The sequence below is a fragment of the Herpailurus yagouaroundi genome, unplaced genomic scaffold, assembly GCF_014898765.1.
Source record: "Herpailurus yagouaroundi ecotype Mexico unplaced genomic scaffold, PumYag 210, whole genome shotgun sequence".
Lineage (NCBI taxonomy): Eukaryota > Metazoa > Chordata > Mammalia > Carnivora > Felidae > Herpailurus > Herpailurus yagouaroundi.
Genome location: NW_024412441.1, coordinates 13,298,104 through 13,320,758, shown reverse-complemented (window position 1 = coordinate 13,320,758; position 22,655 = coordinate 13,298,104). Strand labels below are relative to the sequence as shown.

Sequence of the window (22,655 nt, the reverse complement as noted above, 5' to 3'; positions counted from 1 at the left end):
AGCCTGTAATTAGGCTTGGGAATTATCGGTGTAAACACATGCCTTTCGATAACTTGCACATTAGCCTTTCTTCTCTGGATGTTATCCTAGATACTCAGCCTACAGAGAACTCTCAAGAACAAAATCTGAATGCCACGAATGTGGTGCCAAGTAAGGGTTGGGCAGAGTGGCATTAGGAGACAAGTTTGGGTGTGTGTGTCCAATCCAAAATGGCAGTGGCTTCTGCAAAGTAGACGCTTTGTAAGAAAAACAAAGCAAGCGTCTACTTTGCAGAAGCCACTGTAACAACTCAGAAGCCATTGTAACAACTCAGAGATGGAGGCCTTGACTGGGATGACAGCTGTGCTCTCCTGGTCCAGGGACCCAGGTTCCTTCCATTTCATTGGCTCTGCTCTACCTGGGGAGTCACTCTCACCCCTATGATCTATGATGGCTCTTCACCACATTCACCTTCCCAGGCATAACCAGGAAGAGTGGGAGAAGGGGACACTCCCTCCCAGTCAGGGCATATTTTGGAATTTGCACTAATCACTTCCCCTCATGATCCACCAGCCAGAACTTAGTCACATGACAGCAACTAGCTGCATAGGACTGTGGGAAATGTCACCGTCCTGGTTGCCTATAAGCCCTGTTAAAAATCAGGGGCTCTGTCATTATAGGAGACAGTGGGGATAGATTGAGGGACAGCAGCCACAGCCAGAAAAGGAAGGAAGAAAGTGTGCCAGGTTCTTTATTCTGAGAATGGGAGGATTCTGGAGCAGTCTGCACTCCATAAGCTACCAGCATCACCAGCCAGCATTTGCTGAGCACTTACTGAATGAAGGGCTGCCCTTCTTCAAGCCTCTTCAAGCCTCCGCCCATCCCAGTCAGATGTGAGAAGTATCACGGAGGGCTTCCACTTGAGAGATCCGTTCCAGGAATGTTGCCTCTTTAGCAGAGGGTCTGTGTGATGATGGGAGAGGCACCAGGACTAACAGATGCTCCAGGATCCTGTGTGTCGAGAGGTGCCTTCCAGAAGAGCAAGATGGCCCACCTCCCTCTTTCACTGAAGCTCATGTCTCTGGGAGCTAACAGTGTGCTAGAGAAAGGAAGACAGATGTAGGGAAGAGATCCCCTAACCTGGAAGTCCAGGGCACTCATGGGTGGCCATGGGCTTTCCCTCAGCGGGGGGAAGTTGGCCCGAGTCCCAGCTCCCAAATGGCAGATTCACCACGTCTGGGCACTGGGCACAGAGCTCCAACTGCTAAACAGATCTGTCGAGCAAGAGCCAGTAACCCCACTGGTCCAGGCTGAATCTGTGCCCAGAAACCCTTTGCCCAAGGCATCTCAGAATGGGAGACCCAGCCTTCTATGGGGACAGTACTCAGGAGGCCCTGGGCACTGGCAGGTAACGGCTGCCGTGCTGTCAGCTGGGCAGACTGGAGAACTGGGGTGGGTGGCCAGGGCAGTGTCTGACGGTCATGTTTATTATAACATTGCAGTCAAGGGAGAAACAGCCTCACCAGTGCCCCCTGCCCACCTTCTCTCGTGCTTTTCCTCCATTCCTCCTCATCCCTCTCTTTGTCTTCCCTCACGCTCCCCTCTGTCCCAGCTCCCCGCCCTTCTCCCTCCTGCCTTCTGTGCCTCCTTCCCACGTACCCTCTTCTCTTGCTCTGGCTTTTTCTTCTTCTTTCCTCTGCCTGCACCCCCTCCTCCCAGCTGCAGAGATAGTGAGGAGAGCATTCAGGGACAGGAAGTTAGGAGCCCAGGCCCTGCAGCTTTGATTCCCTTGTGGCCTGAGGTAAATTGGGCCCTCTCTCTGGGTCCCTGGGATGGAGGGTCTCAGACCAACCTGCAAAATGCCTTCAGACCTTCGGATTCTCAGTGTTATTCCTTCGGTTCCATGGTAGTCTCTCTCTTTCCTTCCTTGTCCGCCTCCCTTCTGTCACCTTTATTCTGGGTGTCCATATGTCCTGATGGTCTACTCCATGAGGAGGACACCTGTTTCCTTTAGGGGGATAGTTTTGGTGATCCCTTCTGGGGTTCAAGGCTAGCTAAGGGCCTAACCTTAACTTCTCTCCTAAGCTTTTCCCTGAGGGGCCTCTGCCTTTAGCCTGAGTGCCAAGTGCACTCTCACAAGGGGAGGCTCCTGAAAGGCCTTAGACGTGACCCTGGGCCCTCCCTCCCCCTGCTCCTCAGCTTAGAACTAGTCCAAGGGCAAGGCCCTCCTTGCAAAGAGGGTGTGCAAATAGCCGGTGAAAAGTGAGTTCATCCCCCAACCTGGGGGTGGGGTGGAGCTTTGCTTTGGCCGAAAGACTGGAACCAGCTCAGGGTGCAGGGTTAGATCAGGATGCCTCAGAAAAAAAAAAAACAATAAAAGGGACTGTTGCAAAGCTCCAGGGAACAGATGTTTTCCATTTGGAGCCTGCCGGGAGAAGCACAGAGGGGGGGCTGGTAGAGAGAGATGGACAGAAGAGGGAGAAAAGCTGAGACAGAGAGGTAGGAGGAGAGGTCAAGAGCAGGCAGAGAGGAGATGAGAGGAGTAGGGAAATCGGGAGGGAGAGAAAATGAGCTGAGGGGATGGGAGAGGGGCCCTCGACACTGGGGACAGCTAGGTCTGTTTGCTGGGGTGGTGAACTGGACCGTGAGAATTCAAGGAAAGTCCAGTAACAGGGAGTGTTCCTCCAGCCCTGGCGGGGGGAGGCCCAGATGGGTGGGCACCTTGGGGCCCTGGCAGTCAAGGCCAGGAGGTCAAGAAATCAGGGCAGTGGGCGGGTGTGGTGCCACGCTATAGCCAGAGCATAGGCTGGCTGACTGTCTGGGGAGGACCATGTTTGGTAAAACAGTTGCCCAGGGACGCTGAGGCTAGGAAGAAGGGGTGCACTGCAGCCCCCAGACCTGTGGGCCTGTCTGCAGGTCAGAGGCCCCGCCCTGGAGTCTGAGCATGCCAGGGACTGTCTGCAAGGCAGCCAGGAGCCCTCAGGAGACCTTACTTCTCTGGCTCTGTTCTGTGTCATCTGGTTTCCTGCCTAACTGGTAATGAAGTCCATCGGACCAAAGCAGCCCTACCTATTTTTCGGGGCATGTTCTCTGCTTGTATGGCCAGCCCGACAAGGGCTAGGGCCACAAGGAAAGAAGGAGGTGGGGATCCCTGTGATTGAAATCTGTTGATACGAAGGCACTGTGAGGAGTCGCCAAGGGAGACCCCAGGAGCAGCCTCCAGAGACAGGGACTCAGGAGACAGGACAGCAAGTTGTAAACAGCTTAATGAGCCATGCCAGGACCAGGCAGGCAGGCAGGCGGGCTGGGCCTGCTGGGCAAGGTCTATGGGAGTGGAGAGCCTAGCCTCTGAGCTGAGCTCCTGGTGGTAGATAGAGGAAGCAGCTACAGGGGCTGGTGCAGGACAGGCCTCCCCGCCTCTGGCACTCACACCATACGCTTCCTTCTGCTTCTCCCCCTCTTCTCCAGTGACCCTGGGGAGTTCGGGCAGGTCACAGTGGAGCCCAGCCCTCCAGGTCTGCACAACCTCCCTTCTGTCTGCCTGTCTAAGCACCCCTGCACTTTCAGGTCCCCGCTCCAGTGTTGCCTCCCCCCAGGAAGACTTCCCTGGCCACACCGGCACAGCTGACCTGACCCCTTCGGAGTGCCCGGAGTTTTCAGAATTGGCACTTGGCGCTCCATTGCCCTGGCTCCCTCCAGCAGTTTGGTCGCTCCGCTGCCCCACCTCCCCCCACCTCCCCTCTTTATCCTTCTCATGTGGGTGGGCCAGGCACATGGTCAGCACATCGTAGCTGCACACTGGGCTCTCAGTTATGAAGGCACCCTGCTCAGAGCCCCGGGCAGCAGCTCCAGAAGAGAACGTGACAGCACAGCAGAGGAGAGCTTAGGCAGAGTTAGACAAACCCCTCCCTGCAAGGCCCTGGGCTCTAAGGCTGCCCTTCCTGGCCTCACCTTCCTGCACTTTCTGCCTTGGGACTCTGCAGTTCAGGTTGTCTACAGGGACAAGAGCCTGCGTTTCTCTTTAGCCTTATCATGGGGGCCTGGCTCCTCTGTGTTTACTTAATTCTTCCAAATTCTCATCTCCACTAGAGACAAAAAGAGTACCCTTGCTCACAAAGGCCTCTGTAGTATTGTAGGATGTGGCAAGCTACTTTGATTACTCAATGAACCTTAGGCAACATTCATGCTGAGTACCCCCAAATGCTGTGTGCTGCAGTTGAGGCCTTAGGCTTCCTTCCTGCTTCTTGTTGAAACAGGAAGATGATGCCTGGGCCCAGGTTTTCCACCTTGTTCTGGGAGCTTCTTTGGGGATGTCTGTTATCTACCCGCCCCAGACCTGAATTAGTGTAACCTGAATTAGTGTAACCTCAGCCCTTGGCCTGTGCTAGGAACAGCTCCTGGCAGAGCCACAAGCCAGGCTCTGCGTGCCCTTCTGTGCTCCCATCTGTGTGCAGGCACCAGCCCCGGGAGGGGCAGCTGAGCCCAGGGCTGCCGGAGAGGAAGGCTGAGTGGGCCACGAGGCCGTGCTGCAAGCCCAGCCGGCCTGTTTCTAAAAGTGCCTGTTGTGGGTGTGTACCTGTGCAGCGTGGATCTGAAATGTGCCTTTATGTGGGCTGGCCTGAGATCGGAGAGATGGCCCCATTTTCCACAGATCTGCAGGGAAGAGGGCAAACTGGTTGTGGGACAGATCTTTCCTGCTTGTTGGTAAAAGGCACGTGCATTATCTATTCTCTCAGTGTGGCAGAAAGCCCTGGGCTTTGGAGAGAGGCCGGAGCTGCTAGGAGCCCAGCTCTGCCTCACCCCTTTCCACTGAGGGACTAGAGTGACGCCCTGCCTCCCTCAGCCTGGTTTGTTAGCACAGGGCTCATGAGAGCACCTCCTAGGAGGGTCAGATGAGAGTAGACACTTTGCAGAAGCAGGCCTTGGCCCACAGTCTCAAGGAGTGTGGGCCTTGTGGTAGCACACACCTGCATCCTCCTGATCAGCTTCCATCCCCCACCCCGAGACTCAAGGTCACCAGGTGAAGTGAGGGACGCTGCCACCTGACCTTTACAGACGCCACCCGTGCCCCCACTGCCAAGCTTGGAGGTCAAGACAACCTGATGCAAACCCTAGGTCCACAGCTGACTCTCCCTGTGGTCTTAAGGTCACTTCCCTACCCTCTCTGTGCCCCAGTTTCCTCCTCCCTGAAGCAGGGTAATAAAAGTGCTTGTTCTACAAGCTGCTATGAGCGTCAGTGGAGACGGTCCGTGTGGAACATGTAGCACGGTGCCTGACACCGAGTGAGCGCTCGGAAACCATTCTCTGCTATTGCCCCCACAGCCCAGAGCCAGCCCCGCCCATGCTGTGACTCGAGGGATGGCTTCCACCACCTGAGACCCTCCACTCTGGGGGCTGCCAGTCGGATGCAGGGAGGGGTCCTCTGCCTCTGGCTTTTCCTACCGCTGTCACCTCCCACTGTCCTTCTGGTTTCACAGCTGAGCTGTTCATGGAGCAGCGACACCTCAAGGAAGCGGGTTTCTGCATCCAGGAGGCAGCGGGCCTCTTTCCCACCTCACACTCGGTACTCTACATGCGGGGCCGGCTAGCCGAGATGAAGGGCAGCTTGGAGGAGGCCAAGCAGCTGTACAAGGAGGCACTCACGGTGAACCCCGACGGTGTGCGCATCATGCACAGCCTGGTGAGTCAGCCCCCCGGCCCCCAAGAAAGGCATCAGGGCCCTTCTGCCCTCTCACCCTCTCCACTGTCTGCAGGTGCCCTGCCGCCCCTGTTCCCTGGTGCTTGGGGGGAGGTGGCTTCCTCCCTGCTCTGTTGGGAGACACAAGTGTCTTACGGAGGCAGGGCCATTCCCCTTCAATCAGAGCCTGGCTGAGTTGATGAAAAAATGTAGGTTTGGTTGATATTCCTTGTGACTTCCTTTTTGCTGTAAGTTTCGGTAAAGCAGTGTAGCCCCAAAGGGCTTTCGCTATTCCTCATCGGACCCTTGCCCTGGACACACTAGACAAAATGCTCTGCTTTCTGGGAGTCCCCAGTGCCTCCGTGATCACCAGGCTGCCTCTCCCATTTAGGAGGAGCTCTGTGCCTCTTTGGTGTCATTTAGAGGATGTCCTGAGATGGGCTGTCACGTCAGCCCTGACTCAAGCACACATGGAGAATGGCCCCTGGGGTGGTAAGAGGGCCCAGCGGCCCCCAGTCCGGCAACATGGCGCTCAGGACGTGGGTGCCCAGGGCTCGGTGACTTTCCATGGGAAGGTTTGGAGGCAGAGAGCAGGATGCTGGTGTTCTTGGCCTGGCCTTGCCATTCTCTTTCTGGGTGATCGTGGGCTTCTCTGAACCTCGGTTTTACTTATCTGTGCAGTGGGGATTCTCTGGTGCAGGAAACATTTACTGAATACCTGCTCCGACAGTTGGTATAGTAGACTAGGGATAGCTGTTTTTTCCCCTTCCTTCCTTAGCTGCTTTTAGAAAGCCAGTATCAGGATAAATGCAATGATCTGAATGTATACAGACCTGCACAGGCACAGTGATTTTTGAAGTATAATTCATGAGCATACCATTAGCTACATGGTCTTCCCCTGTCAGGGTCCAGGTTCCACCTCAGATGTCCCCCTTTGACAGTTCTTTAAGGGGAGCAACCATGAGGGCGTCACTGACACCTGCCACATGGAGAACACAGAGGGATCAGACTGACTCCAGATGGCTGGAGGGTTATCATTGCCAAAAGGGGTCTGATTCGTTCACGAGAAGCCACAGGGAGTTCGATTTCCGCTCAGTGTCAGGAAAAACCGTACAGCTCTTAGAATAGTCCAAGTACAAACTCAGGAACCGTCTGCTGAAGACACTGCCAACAGAATGGAAACACCACTTGGGGGAGGAGCTGGGCCAAGTCATCTTTACAAGGTCCTTTCCAGCCCAAGAGTCCCTGAAAACAGATTACAGTAGAGACTCCCAGCTCAGCTATTACTCCTGCTGCCCGATTTCTTAAAGGATATCTACTTTGGACCCATGTGAATGTTCAGCGTTAGCTGAAGAAAGCCCACGCAGTGACATCACACCTGGCCCATGTTCCCCTCCACATGGCTCTGTGTTGCCTTGCAGTCTGCTCAGCAAATGTTTGTTTTTTGCAAGGCACGTCCTCCTTCCTCCCGCAATTCAGACATGAGTTCCTCTGACAAATGCCTCCCCGGAGGTCACATCCAGACACTTGATGAGGGAGGTGGGAGGGAGGATGTGGGCTCTGTCATCAGGCCTGCAGCCAGGCAGAGATGTCTGCCTTCCACTGTGCTCACGGATATGTGCCTGCCGGCTCAGTCCCTAAAACCCAATAACAAGTACAATTTTGAAGTAACAGTGTACCATTTTTCATTTATGCTTATTATTGTTTGTAGCGATTTTCCTGAAATTGAAGCAGTTTCCTAGGGTGGGTTTCCATGGTAACTGAATAGCTGTCCAGAGTGGCTCCCTGCAGATGTTTCTGAAATGGTCCCTTTTCTCTTCCCGGGGTGCCTTGCTGATTTGATGAAATTAGAGCAAGTCAGGGCCAGGCCTGCCCACTGTTGAAAGTTACAAGCAACCAGAGGGGCAGTCGGCTCTGGCGTGGGCAGCCCATTTGCTTTCCACATGCTCTGTTCCTGCCAGCATCCCACACATATGCATGAAGAATAGCAAATTGCAAGCCTGGAGACTTATTAAGCACTCTTTCCCCAAAGACACAGGAAGGAACACTTTGGTATGTTGATCACCAGCATTCCCTGATGTGAGTGCCTTCCCTGTGCTGGCTTCAAACTCAGGACATCTAGGATCTAATCCTGGCTCTGGCCCCAATTCACTTGGGTGATTTAGGAAAAGACACACTTAACTTCCATGTTCCTGATGTCTCCTTTTGTAAGTGAATAATAATCTACATCATTCTAGGTCACTTCTAATCAAATGAGGTGCACATGTGAAAGTGCTCCTAAAAGTCTTCAGTGCAACATCAGAGAAGGCAGAACAACATATAAACCTCTAGTCTCCAGTCCCATACCCGTGACAGACATTGCTAATCAATCACAGAACTTTTTCTCACCGAGCACACACGTGACCTTTAGATGTTCTTTACCATGGTGCAACATCAGGGGAACCACTACCTGTTGGTCTAAGTCAACTTGGCATTTATGTAAGGGATTTGCCATAAAAATAATAGAGAGTGACGGAGACACATCAGTTGTCTCAGCCTTCATGAACTCTGGAGGTGGGTGCATTCTTGGAGAACTATCCAGAGAAAAAAATGTGAAGGGGAACTGATACCCATCCAGACCCCCATGCAATCAGTCATTGCCAAGGCAGGTTCCCAAGGAGTGCATCCTGGCCTTGCCACACCACGGTGGTTCTCTGAGGACATCAGCCTCTGATAGGTGCAAGGAGAGGAGAGGCACCCCTCCCCTGAGAGCACAGCCACCCACAGCCTGGGCCAGGAGAGCTCTGGGTCCCTCGGTGAGCTGTGTGGGTGCCAGCTTCAGCCTTACAGTCCTTAGGGCAGGATCGTCAAACACCAGGGGGGCCAGCCTCAGGGCCTCTCCCTAGGTCTGTGTGCATGGGGACAGGAACTTTGAGGACAGGCCAGAGAAAGCTTCTGGGAGTGGAAGGTGATTGCTTTTAGGAGGCAGGGTCCTGGCATTTCTAAGAATATGAACTTTGGCCCCGAAGCAGGTTCTCTATTCTCCAGGTCCTGCCACCCTCCCTGCCCTGGATGTGATGGGAGGCATTTCCATGGTTCAGGCTCCACCCTGGGCTCAGCTCAGGCTTTTCTACCCAACAGGCAGGAAAGAGACACCAGCTTAGCGGTGCTTTGCCAGGGAAGAGTCTCCACTGTGCCTCAGCAGTGCCCCAGAAGTGTCTGTGCCGTCAAACCCCAGCCCTGCAGGCGGCCACCTCCACTAGGCTCACGGAGGGCCAGGTTGCTTCAGGAGCCTTCAGGTGCAGAAAGAAAATGCCATGCTCTCTGCAGATGGAAATTCCCAGTGAAATCTCAGGAGCAGATCCTAACAGTCTTTGCCAGCTAGGTCTCAGCCTCCCCACCAGGTAGCCAGAAACCCTACTCACTCAGCCTGGGCGTTCAGCACTTAACTTACAGGCAGAAGAATCTCATTACGGAGGGGAAGCCTGAACTCGACTTGCCTGCTCTGAGGAAACATGAGAAAGGAAGCAGAGCAGTTGGCCCCCAGGTGACAGTGTTTTTCAGAAGGGCTCCATGGGCTTGGTGGAGAGGAATCCGAGGTGCCTACACCCCTCTCTCTCTGAGCCTCTCTCTGCCCTGCCACCTCTCAGGAGTCCTTCTGCATCTCCGAGGGAACAAGGATGCCTGGGGAAGGCAAGGAACCCAGGAGGGACTAATGGAATGGTCAAGTCACTGAGAGCCCTCCCAGGAGGACCATGAGGTCCCCTGACTTTAATGGTGGGAGGGTCACTAGCCTCAGCCACAGGCTGACTCATTCTCCTTGCCCACCTCTTGCTTGAGCCAGGAGTGTGGATGCTTTGATGCAGCCTGTCTCACTGCAACAGACAGCTCAAGAGCGTCGGCCAGGAGTGGACAGGCATGCTGCGTCCCTGCACCTGTGTCTGTGGGCGGCCCCCACCCTGCTGTCCCAAGGACAGGCTCTGGGGTTTCCTCGCGCCTCTCTGGCCAGGCTTCCCTGCTCCTCACTGGCTCTTGCCCGTGGTCATGCTTTCTTCTTAGGCCAGAGTTCCAGGCTCTCATTGCCCCGTCTCCCCAGAACGCTTTCCTCCTTGGGCACCCCAGCAGCAAGGGCGGAAACTGCCCTAAATGAACTTTGGCTCCTGTGATGTAATTCCTGGGGATGTAATTTCTGCAGCAGTCCTGGCCAGGTGATCCAGCCTCTTCTGTCTCCAGATGCCCCTGAAAGACAGGAAGACAGCGTTTCTGTCGTCCATTACCCCAATGAGAGTGGGGCAGTGAATTATTTCTCTGCGTTCATTCCCTCTCGCTCCCAGCATGGGGTTTGCTGCCTCGTTTCTCAAGTGGGCTTGAGGGATCAGGGGCATGGCCATAGTGTGGCCAGCTCAAGAGACTCTGGCCCCTCTTTCCCCACGCTGGGGCTTGCCGCACCTGCCCTAAGTCCTTGGAAGCTCCCCACCACCATTCCTGTGCTCCCTAAGGCGAGGCCTGAGTCAGCCAGGACCAGAGCTCCACCCTGCCTGCCCTGAGGTTCTGGGTTAGGCCTTTTGCAGGTGCTGTGGGAATCCTACAACAAGCTCTGCTGTCTGAGGCCAGACAGGTGAACTCTGGATGCACAGAGCTCCTGCCATCCTCCTCCCCTGACTGGCCCCATCCCCAATCCTGGAGGGCAAGACTAGACTGGAGAGGTGACACATCTAAGACCGACAGATAGCCCTGCCATCCCTTGAGTTCTGAAAGCCTTAGAGATTACTTCCCCTCACTGGCTCAGTTTTCTCTTGTCTCAAATGGGGATAATAATTCAGGCCCTTGTGACCTCAAAGGGAAGATTTTAGGGCTCAGATAGGCTGAGTGCTGTGAAAAGGTAAGTCAGCACCAGGCATTTTTGTCATCATTCATGTGGAGGATGTGATAGCAAATGGCCTAAGGCTGAGCTCCACCTGTGACCAGACTGCTTGACTTCCTGCTGTGGGACAAGGGTCATTGGCCCAGATTCCCTTGGGCTGCCTGGTGGCCCATGGTGCCAGCAGGGTGCTGAGAAGGTAGGGAGGGGATGCTGGGCAAGGACCCGGGGCCTCAGAGCTCCCTGTAGTTTTCCTCTGAAGCTGTGTGGCTGGGGTTTTTTCTTTTTATGTTTCTATTTATTTTTGAGAGAAAGAGAGAGAATGAGCATGAGCAGGGGAGGGACAGAGAGAGAGGGAGACACAGAATTCAAAGCAGGCTCCAGGCTCTGAACTGTTAGCACAGAGCCCAACGCAGGGCTCAAACTCAACAAACCAGGAGATCATGACCTGAACTGAAGTCAGTCAGACACTCAAGCGATTGAGCCACCCAGGCGCCCCTGGCTGGGATGGTCTTTAAGCCCCAGTGTCAGAGCCAGCTCGTGTCTAGAGGTTGGAACACAGCCTTCAAGGCTAAGTGACCTGGACTTGAGTCCTACTTTGCCTATATTCACTATTCCTCCATGATCAAGTCCTTCAACCTCTCAGAACCTCAGTGCCCTCATCTGTAAAGTGGTAATCACAATGCCAAGCACCTAGGTCTCTCGTTAGAATTAGGTTAGGGGCACCTGGGTAGCTCAGTGGGTTAAGCATCTGACTTCGGCTCAGGTCATGATCTCGCAGTTCATGAGTTCGAGCCCCATGTTGGGCTCTGTGCTGACAGCTCAGAGCCTGGAGCCTACTTCAGGTTCTGTGTCTCTCTGAGCCCCTCCCCTGCTCACACTCTGTCTCTCTCTCAAAATAATAAACTTAAAAAAAATTTTTTTTTTTTAAGAATTAGGTTAAATAATTGTGTAAGTGAATGGCCCAGTGGTTGGGGTTACTTTTACCTTTTTCACTGTGAAGCACAGCTCCCAGGCCAAGTTCAGATGCTCTTTGTTTGCAGAGGGAAGTAGAGCCAAGAGCCAAGTTCCAGAGATTCTTTGTAGCAGAGCCTCTCTGTCCTTCCTGAGCCCATCAGGCGAGTCTGGCCAAGGCAGAGATGTGCAGGACCCGGGCCCCAAGTGCCTTGTGCACAAGGGTATACACAGTGCAAGACCACGCTGACCTTAGCCGAGAGCAAGGAATGCCTGCTCAGTAGGCAGGAGTCTGAGTTGAGGGTGAGAACAGTTTCACAGCTGGGCTCTTCAGCTAAACGGGCATGATGTGAGGCTGCTGGGAGGAGCAGCAGGGAAGACCAGGTTCTAGGGAGGCCCTGCTTGGCTTTCCACTATGGGCTCTGTTGTGGTCAGGCAGGTTCAGCCTCTGCTTCCTGACTTTCAGGAGGAAAGGTGTCCTGAGCAGCTGAAAAGTGAAACCCAGTGCCTGGCCCTCTGAAGGTTCCCTGCTCTGAATGAGGCTGGCAAACACACAGATGAGCAGGTTTTCTGGTTCCTGGGGCCTGATGCCTCAGGGTCCAGGACACCCCACCTGCTCTAGGCTTCTCCCTCCTTGTTGGCTTCCTGAGCTGTGGCAGGTGGCTTTGAGAATGCAGGCAGCCTGAAGGAACCGGAAGGCCTGGAAGTCTTGTGCTGGGTGTGCAGAGACCCTGAGTTCTCTCACACACATACAGTCCCTCTTCACAGTCAGCTTCTGCCCTACCAGCTCCGGTAGACAGGAACATTGCTCTGTTTGGCAGGAAAGTTCAGCAGGAACGTCTTGTTGGCCATTTGACCTCCTCCTGCTGTGGTTTTATTGCGAGTTTTCTCTCCCTCATCCCTTCCCAATACTACCTGAGGTCTGCATTCCCTGGTGGGAAAGTAGAGTGGACGGGGAGGGAGAAGGGAGTTCCAAAGGCTCACTGTGTGGGGAGGTGGGAGGGCAAGGCCAGCATGGGCCTCACTGGGGTTCAGGCCCATGTCCACCCACCTCATTCCTGGGCTGACACAGCCCCCAGACCACACGACGCACCCTCAGCCCTGGTTCAGAGACCTGCGAGAGGGTGAAGGCAGGTTCTCCTGGCTCTGGCTCAGGACTTTTGGAAAATCTTGGGCTTTACTGTGGTCTCCTGAAGTCCTCACCAACCCTGACGAGGAAGTGGAAGGGATGCCTTCTGTCAGGCTGTCATAGACTCAGGTCAGAACAATAGTTAAGCACTGTCGGCTTAATTTCGCTCCAGAATCGATGGTCTGAAAGACTCATCGTGTCTGGAGGGTGCAGCAGGGTCCAGCCTTCCCCTTGTCCAGTATGCCAGTACCCACCCCTCCTGCCCAGAGAGGGGAGCTTCTGAAATGGCACCACCCCACTCACTGCCCACCACAGGGTATTCACTTTGAGAACATGAAGTCCAGGCTCCTGACCTGGCCCTGAGGGCCTAGCTGTGCTCCAGGGTAGGCAGAGCCTCCAGCTGGCCCAGAACCTGAAACCAGCCCAGAATGTGGGAGGAGGAAAGGCCCAGCCCCCTGCCTAGGGACAGGGCTGGCAAGGGAGTCCCCCAGGACGTGATGGGCCTTCTCATCAAGCCAGTGTTTATCTCTGAGCCTGGCCCTGGCCTTGTGAAGACAACCCCCACCGAGAGGCCCACCGAGAGGCTGAGCCTAGAGGCCCACGGTTTTCCTGGACATCTCACCTCTGTGAGGGTGAGGGACAGGAGGAGGAAGGCAGGCCTGGGTTCTGCCACAGGAGCATGGCCACCTCTGCTACTCCCGAAGACCCCCACCTTGCTGGGCTCCAAGTGAATCGGTGGAGCTTGTCAATCAGGTGCTGGGTGGAGTCTAGAAGGATTTGTGCCCCTTCTCCTAAAGGGGAGGGAGGACCAGCCCTTGGGGCCTTGGAGCTGCCCCAGGTCCAGGAGGGATGTGGTGATATGTGGGCTCTGTTCTCAGCCTGGAGAGACAGCTCATTCCCAGTCTGGTTGGACAGGTTGAGGCTGACACACCTGGGAGGACCTGGGGCCTGCTGGGAGGTGGGGGGGTGGGGTGGCTGAGCTGGAGCTGGAATGTGGGCCGACCCCCTCCCCCCCCCCCCCACACACCACAGGGTGTGTCAGCCTCAGGGTGGGTGGAGGGAGCAGCCTCAGAGGTGACCCCACCCCAGGCTCCTCCCTGCAGCCCTAGGGTCCCCTTGAAGAGGGTTCCTGGGACCAGGAGGCTCTAGCACCTCTAGCTACTTCCCTGCTTCCCAGCTGGAAAGGCTGTTACAGAATCCCAGGAATGTGCCTTGAGCTCAGAAAGAAAATTCCCAAAATAACTTCTATAAATACTTGAGGGTAGGGACAGGGAGGGAGCTATCAGCCTGGCCTGCAGCTGGCCTAGCTGTAGGGGCTGCTTCCCAGGGCAGGCCTTCCCTAGAAGAAGAAAGACATGCACACGCACATGCACACACACGCGCGCACGCACACACACACACACACACAGTCAGGACCTTCCTGCTGCCCCTCCCTTCTGGGGGACAGTGTCAGGCACTGAATTAATGGGGTGAGATGCAGTAGCAATTCTGAAAAAGGAAGTTGGGGGCCCTTCTTTCCCTTCTTCCCCATCCCAGGCCCATGTACCACCCCCCCCCCCGCCAGAGAACCTAGTCTTCCAACGGAGGGTCCCCCTTAGAGAGCCCCTCGGGCTACCTGTCCTTGTGGCCTAAACAGGGCAGTAAGCATGCACACTGCCTATGGTGTACCTGGCTCCAAGCCTGGGACATTTCTTTTGAGCTGCCATCCTGTGAGGAATAGCAAAGCAGGCAGGAGCCAAGGACCCTGTCCCTCCCAGCCTAAGAAGGGGGCAGGGCAGGGATCCCACACCAGAGCCCACAGTAATGGAGCACAGTCTCAAGGTGATGGTGTGGCCAGGAGATGCTGACCTCGGGGAAGGCTTCCTCGGGGAGCAGGCTCCTCGGTGGTTGAGATGAGGCCAGATGCTGCCTCGTCTCTGAGGTCCAGGAAGGGAGGGAAGAAAGAATGGATGGAGTTGGGAATTTCTGGGAACTTCCCCCATAGCCCTGCCTTCCCTGAGCGACTGTAACCTGGTCCCTCCCACAGGCGTAGTGCTCAACTGCCATAACATTGCTTGCTAACTGCTACGGGTGGCGGCTATGACATCTCCCAGGTGAGGGTCAGAGGCTGAGTCACCAACAGGTCTGGTTTCTCTTGGCACAGGTGCCCCCTGGCCAGAGTCAGGTAAGAGTCACCAGGGACATTTGGATGGAACTGTATTCCCACCATCTCCCTGGAGACCTATTCTCTGGTCAGCTGGGGTGGGGGTGCCAGGAGGGCGATGGAGGGCCCTTGGCACAGCACCAGGCTGGGGGCAGAGCAGGTGAGATCTCACGTCTCCCCAAGGCAGGCTCTGCCCAGTTGTCAGGCAGCAAACAGCTCTGAGTTGCTACCAAACATGAACAGGCTGGTGTCTCAGGCAGGTGGCAGCAGATCCTGTTACAGGCCCTGGGCCTCGGGGCCCCAGCCTGACCCCAGCCCGGTGTCTCCTTTCAGGCTCTGAGGTCAGCACCCCAGGGTGTGGGGGACGTGATCCAACCCCACCCCAGTCCCCAGTCTTCACCCACAGAGAGCCTTGCCTTCTAGAGGAACCACTTCCTACTACTCCTCACTCAGGCAGGACCCTCTGTGCATCCTGGGGACCCTTCCGTTTGCTGTCTGCCCACCGTGCGCCCTGACTACATGATTTCAAACTCATCACTGCAGAACCTGCACGGTTACCCACTGGGAAACACTGTTCTGTTCCCTGGGTGCAGATGAGGAAACCACAGCTCAGAGAAAATGGGCCACTTGCCCACGGTCACTGTGCTTGTCAGTGGCAAAGCTGGGATTCCAGCCCAGCCGAGGTCTTCGGGCTGAGGAGCCCTGGCTTTTTCCTCAACACGAAACATGCAGAGGAGCCTTCGGCAAACTTCCTAACTGAGAGTCAAACCAGGAGAGAGAGAGAGAGAGAGAAACACACACACACACCCTGTTCAGCCTGCAGGGACGTCTGGCCCCTTTCCAAACACCCACACACTTCTTGAGATCAGGGGTTTTTGAACTCCATTTTAGCAGTGGAGCCCTCTTGTCAAACAAAATCTCACATGGAAGCTCAGTATAGAAATCTTGGGTAAGATCACTGCAGCCCCGCCGTCTCTCTGGGAGGCTCTGCCGGCCCTCCCCATCTGTCCTCTTGCTCCTCCAGGGGCAGCACTCACAGGGCTCAAACCTTCCGTTTTTGGTGCTTAATTTGGGTGTCTGGCAGCCTGTCGTCTCGCCTTCCTTCCCTCCTCCCTGTGGGCTCTGTTCCATCGTGAGCTGCTCAGGGTCCAGCTCCCAGGCCATGCGGGCAGCGCGGCTTGGCCTGGAGCCCTGCTAGCCAGACTGGGCACTGCCCTCTGGTCCCAGGCAGCCCTGAGTCAGCATGGCTCCCATGTGGCTCTGCCCTGCCGCAGCTCCCCTGTCCTCCACCCCATCCGTGTGGTTCGCTGCAGACAGCTTCACCCTGGGTTGAAAAGGCACTGTGAATATGGCTCCCCGTTGCTTTCCTGGCCCCTGGCCACAGGACCACCACCAGCTAGCGCCTCTGGAGAGGAAGAGGCTTTTCCTAGGGCTTCCTGAGCACCATCTTTCACTCTTGCCTAATTGGTCGTGTTCCAAGCTCTCAGAGGACTTTATGAAGTCAGGCATGTGCATCTTCCCCAGTGGGTCTCCATAGCAACAGGGCCTAACTCTGGGGAGCGTGGTGAAGAGGAAAATGTTCCAGCTAAAAATGTACACGGCCATCAGTGGGCGAGCACCCAAGAGGGGGCTCCAGGCACATAGAAGGCAGCTTCCCTCACCCACCCCAGCCTCCGTCTGTCCAGGAAGTCAGTGTTAGGCTTTACCTCAAATCTCTGAATGAGAGGAGGGCCCCCATGCTGCCACCCCGTGCCTCTGAGGGCTGGAACACAGATCAGTGGGATGGCACAAAGCAGCCTTTCTGGGACTGGAGGCTGCAGGGGGTTCTGGCCACCCCCCTACTCACCACCCTATCTCCCACCTCCGGGCACCCTCCCCAATATGAGTGGAAGAGGACATAGAAGGGACGGGGCGCCAGTTTCACTTCCCAAATGTTTATGACGATTCCTGTCACTTCCTCTCTGCCACGGGGGTTGTTGAAGACAAACAGCAGCACCAAGCTTCCTAGCCACCCCTGATCCATCTCCCCAGAGCCTCTCCTACCTGGCATCTGCCCTCCTGTGACCCTCACCTGTCAGGCCATCTGGGGACCCCGATGTCCCAGGAAGACCACTGCTGATGCAGGCAGAGGAGCTGCCCCCACCTACCTATAAGCTTAAAGTTGTAGAGTCTGAAACCCATGGCACACATCCCTCAGGGGGAAGGGTCCCACCACGTGCAGCAGCAAGGCCTCAGGGTAACACACCCATTTGAGAGCTCACACATGCCAGACACTGTCCAGGTGCTTTATATAGACTGACTCCTGTAAACTTGACAGACCTAGAGGTGGATATTGTGGTCTTTCCCGTTTACAGATGAGGAAACTGAGGACCAGAGAGAGGTAACTTGCCAGGATCCCCAGCTATAATGGGGAGATGCAAAGCCAGGTCTGCTGACTTGAAAGCTCATCCTTGGGGCCAGGAGGGACAGCACTCTCACAGCGGGTGATCTGGGAGGCAGGGCTGGGGCGGGGGCGGTAGGATTTGCATGGGTAACAAGAACGGTCACTTGATGGTTCCCAAGCCTGAGACTCAGAGCCCTGCCCTGATGGCCAGGATGCCCCTGCTCCAGGATGCCCTTCACTAACCTCACCCTGTGCTTGCTCCCCAGGGTCTGATGCTGAATCGGCTGGGCCACAAGAGTCTGGCCCAGAAGGTGCTGCGGGACGCCGTGGAGAGGCAGAGCACCTGCCACGAGGCCTGGCAGGGTCTGGGCGAGGTGCTGCAGGCCCAGGGCCAGAGCGAGGCCGCCGTCGACTGCTTCCTCACTGCCCTCGAGCTGGAGGCCAGCAGCCCAGTGCTGCCCTTCTCCATCATCCCCAGAGAGCTGTGACATTGCACAGCAGCAGCAGGGTGGGAGGGGGCTGCCCTAAGGAGTGGGGGGCAGGCAGATGCAGGCAGGCAGCAGGGAGTACAGGGCAGGGGTGATGTGGGACCTCAGAAAAATACATCTCTAGGGAACACTTCTGCAGGCTGCAGCCCTACTTCTCCTCGCCTCCCCCACTCCAGCCCTGCTTTCCTTCCAGGGACAGCTGGGTCCGGGAGCTGCTCTTCTGGAGCTGGGTGGACCAGATTTGCATCAAAAGCAAATTCTTTGCTCCTTGGGATTCAGACCGACATTGTGGCGTTTATGAGCAAGGAAATAGCTGGGAAGCCATATCAGCATGGGGGCATCTCTAAATGTGTTTGTGCATCATCTAAATGTGCAGTAAGGGTCTGGGTCTCTTAGGTACTCCCCCCCCCACCCCCCACTGTCTAGAAGCCCCCATACTATACCTACCACCCTCCACATCCCTGACCCTAGATTTTCCAGTGACTGCACAGGTATTAGCCTTGAACTTCAGCTCCCTGTTCTCCAACACCAAAGATGAGCGCCACAAGCTGCCCTCTGACTAGGCCACGAGGGTTTTCCCCTGTTCCTGACTCAGTGCCTCGAGAGATGGTATGCTTGGACCCTAAGTGACTTACAGAGATAGTGACCAGACTTGCTTCCCAAGAGCACAGGTTGGGGAGCCTTACAGCTGAACTTTACCTCCACCTGTGCCTCTGTGCCCAGGGAGCCCCAGGGTCCTGGTCTCAGCCCCAGTCTCACTACAGGGTTTTAGGTAATTCTCAGGTCTTGCCCAGAGCAGTCTGGGCTTGAAGATTCTGCTGGCAAATGGGAAGAAGTTAGGATCTCTGGGTCCCTCTCCCAGGTTTGAGTAATTGGAGGATGCCCAGCTTTGCCCCTCTTTGCCCTGTGAGGCCAGTTGGGCCCCACTGCTCTTCCCCTCTGCTGCCAAGTGCCTTTTGGGCCTCTGGTGCCTGACCAGGGGCACCGAGCACCATCCCTAACTCCACTTCCATTTCTGCCATACTCACCTTTCTGGGAATATTCCCCCAATGGCCCCCCTAGGCTCTAGATCCTAGGATACAAACATGGCAGCTGGACCCAGTTCTTCCTAATACTTTGCATCAACATGCTCCTTCAAGCCTTAAGTTTCTGGGCTATGGGTACAATGCAGAACCCTCTGAGGACAATGGTATGAAGAAGGGCAGTCTCTAGGACTGACCCCAGCACATCTCACCACCCACAGCCCATTGCCACTTCAGGCTTTTATGGGTGACTTGACCCCCACCCCCATCCTGCCCGTCAACCTGGCCATTTGGCTCCCCCTGCCTGGGGCCCAGTGGGGACTGTGGAGACCAGAGGAGGGGACAGAGCAGATCCTTGTCAGCAGGGGACCTGGGGCTGGGGGATTGGGTATCTTCCCTGTCAATTCCCCTAGCCCTGCTGTATGATGCTCTTGGAATTCTCCCCCAAGAAGTCAGCCCCTCCAGCCTATCAGGGAATTCCTTTTTTCTCTGCACTTTGGGTTTTAGTTTTAAAGCTCTGTCTGGTACATCTCTTTCATCTTAAGATGAGAGTGTGTGGACAGACTGGGCAAGGGCCGCCCTGGTTTGACATTGCCGAGTCTGCTCCTCAGTGGGAGACCTGTCCTCCTCACCTCACTGGCTCAGTACTGCACACCCCCAGGGGCCTCCCAGAGAGGGCCTGCCCCTCCTGGCCTTCCCACTCCGTAAGGAGCACTGCAGAGGACACCGGATCCTTCACCGTTTGGTTGAAGGATCTCTGTCTCGATGTGCGCATGTATAAATATAATATATATGTGTGTGTGTGTGTGTGTGTGTGTATGTGTGTGTGTGTGTGATAGAGATCTATTTTTATCTGAAATTCTATTAGGAAAAAAACTAAACAGAAAAAGCAAATGCTATTGATTTGCCTCAGGGTGCCCAAAGATTGGTAGTCAGTTATTGGTAATAGGAAAGGCACCAAATGCATTTTGGCTTGCAGCATTCCTCTGGAGAAGCCTCAGAGGGCTGGGCCAAGCTGCTGGCAGTTTGAAATAAAGGTCTTGGATAAAGAGACTCTTGAAAGGAACACAGCGTGTTCATTACATCCAACAGGTATCCTAGAACAGGCCTTGAGCGCCTAGTGAAGGGGGAGTATGGCATGGAGGAGAGAAGTCTGAGAGGTCACCAGGACAGGCCACACTAGTGGGAGGGGTGCGGGGGAGGGAGGGGCGCAGGAAGAGACTTTGGTTTGAGCAGGTGAGAGCAGAGAGGGCTAGGGAGGTGCTGAAACCTGGAGGTGGGTGGAAGGAAGCAGAGGGGGGTCCAGGCAGCCTGCCACCTGTAACTCAGGTGGGCCTGAGCCCCCTGCTAACTCTCTAGCGCCCAGCTGGGAGAGACAAGGGCCAGACTGGTCATCCGAACAAGAGAGCATGCCCTGCGGGCACTGCTGGTGGAGCATCTCCAGCACCTGGAGGAGAAGCACCAAGAGAGGGCTGCGTGGTGAGGATCCCGGCTGCATGCATCCTGGTCCGCCACCTGCGCTATGAAGTCCATACCAGTATGCTCCTAAAACGTGTTACACCCATTTCTAATAGACTACATACACGTTATAAACATGCATCAAAGTTTTGGAGGATGACGTAAGTTTGCACAGAAGCTCTATTTTCTTCACGTGCCCCAAGAGATCAACTGATGCACCCCCAGGACTGCAGCCACCTACTCTCAAGAGACCTGCCCTGGAGTCTTCCCCTAGAACTTGGCCTACACAAGAACTTCCCACTCCTGTGGCCTCACAGCAGTCTGGCCTCTGCTCCCAACCTCAGCCCTACGCTTGGGGTGTGGTTTTGCTGTTCCAGAGAGGAACGGCCTTTTTTGGAGCTGGTGGGTGCCAGCTTTCACTTTAATACTTTAGGAAACAGTCTTCAGTGATTTAACAATTAGTATCAGATTATTTCTTTCCCACCCTCACCCCCAGCTGAAGGACCCTGGTGAGCATTAAAATGTTGCCTGAGGCCATAGGTGGTGTCACATTGTCTGCCAGCCCTGGAGAAAGGTCTAGAAAGCTCATCTTACCAAGAAGAGAATGGAGGGAGAGGAGACCTTCCTATTCCTGACACAAGCTGACATTAGTTGGTCAGATGTTGGAAAGTCAGGCAGTAGTGGAGACCCAGGCATTTCCTGACCCCTGGGTCCCGTCAGCAGACCCCCTGTTCACATACAAACCCCGTGTCCACATACAAACTTGGTGCCAGAACAAGGGCTGGAGTCTGGGGGAAAGACTCAGGGTTGCACGGTCGCCCCGTGGACCTCCAACACCCCCACCACACTCTAGGACACAGCCCTTCAGTATTAATAGTGTTTATCTACAGGCATAAATATGAATGGAATTTCAGCCACCAACACCCAGACTCTTTTCTGATACCAAAGTGCTCATTGTTGCATTTGCTCCCCCACGGGGCGCTCAGATGTCATCACCATGCAAATATTTCTCAGCCTTGGGAAGCTTCCAACTAAACAAACCTCCCCCAGCCCATGCTGCCAGCTCTTGATGGCAACCCATAATCAGGGAGCCTCACACATAAGCGACCTGTGGTACCAACCCCCATGACACTGATATGAAGGATTATGGAGGCTGGGAAGGCTGTGACAGGGAGAGTATCCTGCTCTCTGCCCCCTGCAAGAAATTTCTTGGAATTTTTATCAGTCTCTTCCAGTTGCAAAGGACAGAGACCCATTGGAGGTGGCTCCAGGAATGACTCCCACACAGGTGTCCTAGGCCAGTGACTGCAGTGCATGGACCTGGGGCCAAAGGAGCTGCAGTCTGGCTTCTGTGATGGAGTCAGCATCCAGCCCGGACTCAAAGGCACTGCTCTACTACTAACTGGCTGCTTTCTTGGAATCAAAGTGGCAGCAACTATCCTAATGTTTTCTCTGCACGAAACAAAGTGTATAAGGTATAAGTGTTATAAGGCACTTTACTTGTCACATTGCTCCTTTGGTAGTCGAAAACCTTGGGAGGTGGGTCTTGTCCTCATGAAAGGTGGAGAGGTTATGGTGCCTGAGAACCTAGGTCCTGGCCTACAGAGCCAGCATTCTTTCCACCGCCTTCTGAAGACACTACACAGCACCAGCTCACTGGCCCTTGAGAGAGAGAGACACAGAAGTGCCCATCACTGCGGCAGCAGGATGGCCCCTCTGGGATCCATAGAAACATGCATCACAGGGACTGCAGCGTCACAGGGGATGACACACAGGTACAGGGGTACCTTGTGTGCCCAGAAGCTGGCAGCTTCACTCCACTGGCTGGAGGCTTGGGCCCCAGCTTCAGTGAGGAGGAATAAAGGAGCCTCAGTACTGCCTGCTGCTCTCACCCCTTCTGCAGCCAGAGAGGACACTCCTTAAGTGAAAGCCACTCAAGAAACTGGAAGGTCCCCAACTAGCAAAGAGGTTCAGATACCAGGCAGCCCAGAAACATGACAGGCTCACCACAGGAGCTGTGTGTTGGGCCATGTGACCGCACTTCCCTGCCTGCCAGCTGATTGGACCATGGGTGGGTTCTACAACCAAAGCTCCTCCTCTGTGGACTGGCCCACAGCCTGTGACATGGCTGAGCCCCCCTATGCAGGGGGTCCCCAGACTGAGGGTGACTGTCCCTGCTCTCCTGGTCTCACTCACTCTCTCCCACTCTCACTCTCTTCCTCCCTTAATTGTCCCTTTGGAATTTGGCAAGAAGTTGGTCACTGTGGACCTCTTTTTAAAAACATGTCTTATTTATTTTCTTCTGACCCATCTGAGCACATATAAATCATGCCCATTTACCCCTTAATACTGCAGTGTGTTTGCAAAGAACAAAGGTCATTGTCTGACATAACCACAGGCACGGTTAACAAATGAGGGGATTTGACTCTGACACAGTATTTTATCTACTCTCCCATCCATATGCCAGTTCGTCATTCGTGTTCTTTGTAGCAGTGTTTCCCTCCAGCCCAAGACCACATACTCCACTTGGTTGTCACATCTCTTTAGTTTCCCTTTGCCTCTCTTTGTCTTTTGTGACGCAG

The 22,655-nt window shown here is 55.0% G+C and overlaps 1 protein-coding gene across 3 annotated transcripts in view; it reads left to right on the top strand.

The window, feature by feature from the left end:
* Positions 1-19,679, top strand: part of TTC7A (tetratricopeptide repeat domain 7A) — a 119,534-nt gene extending 99,855 nt beyond the window's left edge. For 2 of the 3 annotated variants that reach the window (XM_040453815.1, XM_040453814.1), the window contains 2 exons: positions 5,457-5,659; positions 17,372-17,593. In XM_040453815.1, coding sequence (XP_040309749.1) covers positions 5,457-5,659; positions 17,372-17,593 — 425 coding nt within the window. Of the gene's footprint in view, positions 1-5,456; positions 5,660-17,371 lie in introns of all 3 variants that reach the window. The other variant, XM_040453813.1, reaches the window with a different exon arrangement.
* Positions 19,680-22,655: the final 2,976 nt, after the last annotated feature.